This window comes from Echiichthys vipera (genome assembly GCF_963691815.1).
Source record: "Echiichthys vipera genome assembly, chromosome: 19".
Taxonomy (NCBI): Eukaryota; Metazoa; Chordata; class Actinopteri; order Perciformes; family Trachinidae; genus Echiichthys; species Echiichthys vipera.
Window position 1 is genome coordinate 10,111,715 of NC_139844.1, and position 6,000 is coordinate 10,117,714.

The following is a 6,000-nucleotide window of genomic DNA, read 5'->3' on the forward strand; positions in this document are numbered from 1 at the left end:
CCTGTTCACCTGCCGTGTCTCGCCTTAATGTATAAACAAAACAGTCCTTTAGAGGAATGTAACACATGCATAATGATTTGATACAAGAATGCTTTTGATCCGAAATTAATAATGTGTCCAGTCATTCGACTCTCTCAACCCTAAGAGCTGTTCTGCATCACCTGTCATATTGATCTATTCCAACTTCAGAGAAATAGTTATTCCTTCTCCATAAGCTACAAACCACATTAAAAGTCATCTCTCATCAGTCACATTTTATTTATTTTTTTGAGCAGAGTAATAGAAAAGGGAAATGGGATAATCAGTCTTTCTACACCTCTCTGTTGTTTCATAAAAAGATTGTCAAAAAGACAAAGCTAGAACTGGCAGAAAAAAAAGGGGGAACTAAAATATTAAGCAGAGCATTAAATTGAACGGAGAAGAGCGTCGCTTTGCGAACGGATTTGAAGCATCTTGTCACGCAGATAAACAGCTCAGTTGTTCTATTGTCCAGACGCTCAGAGCGGATCTACAGTCCATTTTGTTATTTCAAATCTCAAATGTCAATGATTCAGGAAAAATGAGTCAGAGAAAAAGAACAGTGGAAAGTGTGTGTGTGGGGGGGGAGACGGCAGACCTTGGCAGGAAGGTAACAGCTGACAGTGATCTAGTGCTCCCGTGCTGCTGAGAGTGCAACACAGCAGCCATACAGAATAAAATAAAATACAAGTGCAGCTTTTAATAAAAGAAAGAAAAAATAGACAAATATCCTCGTCTTTTTTTCCCTTTTATATATATGTGTGTGTGTGTGTGTGTGTGTGTGTGTGTGTGCGTGCATGCGTGCGTGCGTGCGTGTGTGTGTTTGTGTGTGTTTGTGTGTGTGTGTGTGTGTGTGTGTGTGTGTGTGTGTGTGTGTGTGTGTGTGTGTGTGTGTGTGTGTGTGTGTGTGTGTGTGTGTGTGTGTGCGTGCGTGTGTCAGATACTACCACTACCTGTTCACTCACTACGTCCCCGCCAGCCTGCTGACCATGGTGGACCGCATGGCTAACTGTGAAGACATCCTGATGAACTTCCTGGTTTCAGCCATCACCAAGCAGCCGCCGATCAAAGTCACGCAGAAGAAGCAGTACAAGGAAACCATGATGAGCCAGGTAGAGTCAGCAGTGTTATGAGCTAACCAGAGAACCCATGAACCCCACAACAAATGGAGACTCCGTTATTAAAACATTGCTGCATAGTAACACCGGTGCTCACAAAGCCCACTGGAAACCTTGTAAGAGTGCTTAACATAAGTGTTAAGCATGTTTGCGAGAGAATAGTCCTTATCTTCTTCTAATAGAAAAGAAGATGAAAAGAGATTCACCTACTTGTGTTGAATGAATGAGTGGAGAAGCTTCCGGCTTCATGCAGCCCTGACCTTCTCTTTGTGAGATTCATATATGTGCAAGTTGTGTGTGTGAAAGTGCGTGGGATTCTTGTGGCCGGCCCTGTGTCAGCTTCTGATTGATCGCCTGACCACAGGCAGAACGATGACTCGGCAGTATGGACTCAGTGATTAATGTCTTAATTGTGAAGGCAGCACAGCAAACCCTGATTTACTTCCTCCTTCCCTCGCTCTCTCTTTTTCTTCCTTCCTTTTTGAGTATCTCTGTTCCTGCCTCCCCCTTTCTCACCCCTGATTTGTGCCTTTGCTTGAAGCAAAGTGAAGGAATCTTTTAGGAAACTTAGACCACCAGATCTGAGGTCAGAAGTGATGTTTCAGGTGCTGAACCATTTCTCACTTGACTCACTTTTTTTGTAGTTTCATTATTCTACCTGACCCTCGGTACCCCTGGCTTCCACCTCCTGCAGCACGGAAAATGAATCTGCTCCAACTATATGGCCCCCCAAGCCACAGCTTATCAAAGGGGTCTGCTGCCCTCCACTGTGCCTTCTCCAACTCATCTCCCAGCAGCCACTTGGGGGCCCAGTCCTCCCTCCCTGCTGTCCATCTCAGACAACCAGCTGAGGACACAGAGCAGCAGACATTAACATCCTGAAGTCATCCAGCAAGAAGCCTCAAATGCGTCGACTACTCACACGGATCACAATTAGTCCTCACTGCGTTTTGGGTGCATTTGCACCTGTACTTTCATGTGGTCAAGCAGCAACCGGATAGCAATCAAATCACCTAAAAGCATTTTAATGTAAGGAATAAGGGGGCTTCTGTCCATGTGTTTCTAAAAAAAAAGGTGGCATGAAAAAAAGATGCAGTCCATGCGGACAATAAGCAGCAACCAACCGCAAGAGCTTCGAAAACAAGTTTACAATTTGTGAATCAACTGCCTGACTCAATGTGAGTCAATGTGTGCCATGGTTGTACTTGCAGAGTGAGTTAAACAACCTGCTCATTGGAGCCATAACTTGGCGAAGCAACAATATCTGAAAGACACTTTAGTGTTTTTTTTACCAGTTTGACTTTCTGCTGTTTGCAGAAGTATCAACAAATACTCAGGAGATTCCCTAAGAGGGAAACAGCTGGTGAGCTCTGTCAGCATGATGAACCTGGATTCTCTGGAGGAGCAGGTGGTGGAAACAAATAGTGGGAGATAAAGTATTTGTTACTATGAGCTACACCTCCTGCCACGTCATGACAAGCTGTCTGCAATGAGGAGCGGCTTCATCAGCATGGAGGCGCTCCTACACGACCCTGAAACAATCAAATTCACTGTCATTGCTGTTCTGCAAGAGGACTGATATCAGTCAGGGTCCCCACGCATCCTGAAAAACCTCAAATACAGTTTCCAATCATGGGAAATGAGAAAAAAAGTCAAATCTCCTGGAAAATGATTTCAACATTCTCCAATTTTCCTTTAGCTGAGAATGAACTAATAGGAAAACAAAGCACATTTCCATTTGAAAGTTATATTCATGGTCATATTAACATTCAAATGATCATGTTATGTTATGGAAAGTAGTATTTTGAATGTTGTGGAAACTTACTGTGCAAGCTGCTGTTTAAGAGTGATGAAGATGAGGATGATGATGATTTCATAGATAAGTCATAGCCACAGACTGCACATCTTGTAAATCATACTTCCACAGAGGAGAACATATTTGTGCATGCTCAGTCCCTGTCCATCATGTCAGCTATATATCCCCGAGAATGTCCTGGAAAATGATCTCTAGAAAAGAGTAGGAAGCCTCCCAGCACACATGATGCTGGCGAATAAGTCAGCATGCCGATAATTAAAATAGCTGTTTGAAGTTTGTTGCCTCAGTCAAAAAAATGATTCTTTCTAGGGAGACAAAATAAAGCACTAGTTAGTCAATCAAACGTTTGGACATCTAACCTGGTAGCCAAGGAGACACGCGGCTCTAAAAGCCGACCACAGAGAGGGAATGGTAGCAAGGTTCAAATATATAGCACTGCTGGACGCATCCCCCCTTCTAGTTTTGTGATGTACAAAAGGGTAAAGTAGAGTGAAACGCCATCAACATCCTTTCAGTTAATAGTCAAATCATTCGCCAAAACAACAGACAGCCTGCAAGTAAGTGAGGGCAAAAAGTCTCAGCAAATGCACAGAGGAGTCAGACAACCAGCGATTCCACCTCTACTCAGTAACATCTACACAGCTTGTTTTTTCGAGCTCATTGTAAATGGTAAAATGATAAATGGACTGCATTTATATTGCACTTATACACCTGTATAGGAAAGCATTTTTGCATAGCCTCTCATTCACACACACACACACACACACACACACACATACATATTGATGGCAGTTTTGGGTTCAGTGGTTCAGACAGGAAGAGCCAAGGATCAAACCACCAACCCTACTGTACAATTAATGGACAAAGTTAAAGTAAAGTTTTTCACATGCAGTTCAACTTTTGTGAACGTGGAAAGTTGCACCAATAGCTTGTTGACCTTTGATGGAGGAGGCTATTGTAGGTTATTAATGCATCAAAAAAAGGTCTTAAAACAGGATTTGTTGTTTTTCAGGGCTGTACGTTAACATTTCCAGCACATAGCACAAGTGCTATAGAGTTTTTTAGCACAGGACCAGAGAGTTTTAGCACACCCTTAAAATCCTCGGCACCTCTACAGAGGACAATTAATGCAGCTCAATTACACAGTAACATCAGCAAGTTTAATTCTTATATACATAATTTAATATTCGTCAAACATGACAAATAAAGCTAACATTAAAGTTGTGTGTATGTGGTCAACAATAGACCTGTAAGGTAAACTTGCCTTCTGCTAACATGAATTATTAACGTGTATTTCTCCCGATTCTAACGGTGTTAGCCAGCAGATGGAGGCAGCACCGGCAAGCAAACACTTTTCAAAAAATATGTAATTTAACTCGAGTCCCCATCTCTGACAGACACAGACAGAATATAGCTGCCTATAATGCGTTTAAATTACTTTTTCTGCACGGGTGACACCGGTGGCGATGGAGTGGCGAACGGTACCGGGCCGCTCTGGGTTTTGCTGAGCGAGGGGCCTCTCGAGCCAGGATGTGACGGGTGATATGTCGCATATTTGCGCGTTGTCTTTCTTTAATATTTGGTTGCCCACAACATAGGGATTCTCCTTTCTTATTTTAAGCCTTGCTGTCTGACAATAGGAGCAACACATTACATGCTTTGTGGCATCAAGCTTGAGCCAGGGAACTCCTGTTTTTGCTTTCACTTTTGTTGTTGCCGCGTTTTCGGTCGGTGTTGGTGGGTCCTCTTCAACTTAATTTACGTTCTCTTTAGTTCGTTTCATGTTCTCAACATGGACAGATTAGAAAATTGTCTTCATGTTGACTTGTGGGATTAATGTTAGCCACTTTGGCAACGTCACCCAGCTGCACGGATAGAGCGTGAGTAAAAACTGCGACTGTGAGGAATTGTGGGAATTGATCACAGTTTACCACAACTACCAGGAAGGATACAAGTTTGTTTTTTTGTGGCTAAATCTGCCCATAACACCCAATTACACAGGGCAGAATAATTCTTAGCACAGGCATGTTTTGATGTAGCACATATACATACATATACCGTGTGTCGCACTGTACAGCCCTGACAGTCATTGTGCAAGCAGTTTGTTAGCGCTGACATTTTTCCCCCTCATCAGTCAGTCTTTTTTGTATAAAAATGATGCACAAGCCATCAAAAGAAAATGCCAGGGTGATTTAAGAGCCTAGTAACCTGAGAAAATAGAAAGAATCTCTAGCATGTGCTGCTGCAAAATGGAGGAAGCTATCGTAGCTTATTAGCTCTATTGTTTCGTTGACTTTTATTTAACCTCCTCTGCCTGCTCTACAAGAGAGGAATGGTTAACTGTGTGAACTGATTGATCCATCAGTGACCACGACTGACCTTTGACCTATAATGATATGGTCAGTTAAATAACATTGTTTCATATCAGTTATTTGCAGTGATTGTATTACACACTTCAGGATTATTGTTCGCTCTTATTATTAATATTGTTATTTTTAATTTTACATTATCAGTTGAGTCGTGTTGATTCTATGGTTACTTTTATACATTTATTCTCTCCCTTTCTCTGTTTTCCATCTCTGTTTCTCTAAACCAAGGGCTCCAAGTCATCTCGGTGGGCAGACCCAGACCACTTCGCACAGCGACAGACCTGCATGAATGCCTTCAGTCACTGGCTGGGCGTCATGCCGCTGGTACACTCCCAAATGAGGCTGGACCCTGTGTTGTTCAGGGACCAGGTTTCCATCCTGAGGAAGAAATACAGGGACATTGAAAGGCTGTGAATGCACACCAAATCATTGAGTAAGAGAGGCTAGCTGTGTGTGTGTGTGTGTGTGTGTGTGTGTGTGTGTGTGTGTGTGTGTGTGTGTGTGTGTGTGTGTGTGTGTGTGTGTGTGTGTGTGTGTGTGTGTGTGTGTGTGTGTGTGTGTGTGTGTGTGTGTGTGTGTGTGTTCCTATTCGAGAGGCCGTGACAAGAATACACACACTGAATGTGAACATTTGTGTGGCTATAAAGGAAAACTCACACATGGGCACTGGACATAAAAA

General features: G+C 42.8%; 1 protein-coding gene across 2 annotated transcripts in view; it reads left to right on the forward strand.

Moving 5' to 3' along the window:
- Positions 1-5,735, forward strand: part of LOC310961502 (exostosin-1) — a gene marked incomplete at both ends in the record, with an annotated part of 215,086 nt that extends 209,351 nt beyond the window's left edge. For both annotated transcript variants that reach the window (XM_083933593.1, XM_083933594.1), the window contains 2 exons: positions 959-1,130; positions 5,550-5,735. In XM_083933593.1, coding sequence (XP_083789719.1) covers positions 959-1,130; positions 5,550-5,735 — 358 coding nt within the window. The remainder of the gene's footprint in view (positions 1-958; positions 1,131-5,549) is intronic.
- Between the last annotated feature and the right edge of the window lie 265 nt (positions 5,736-6,000).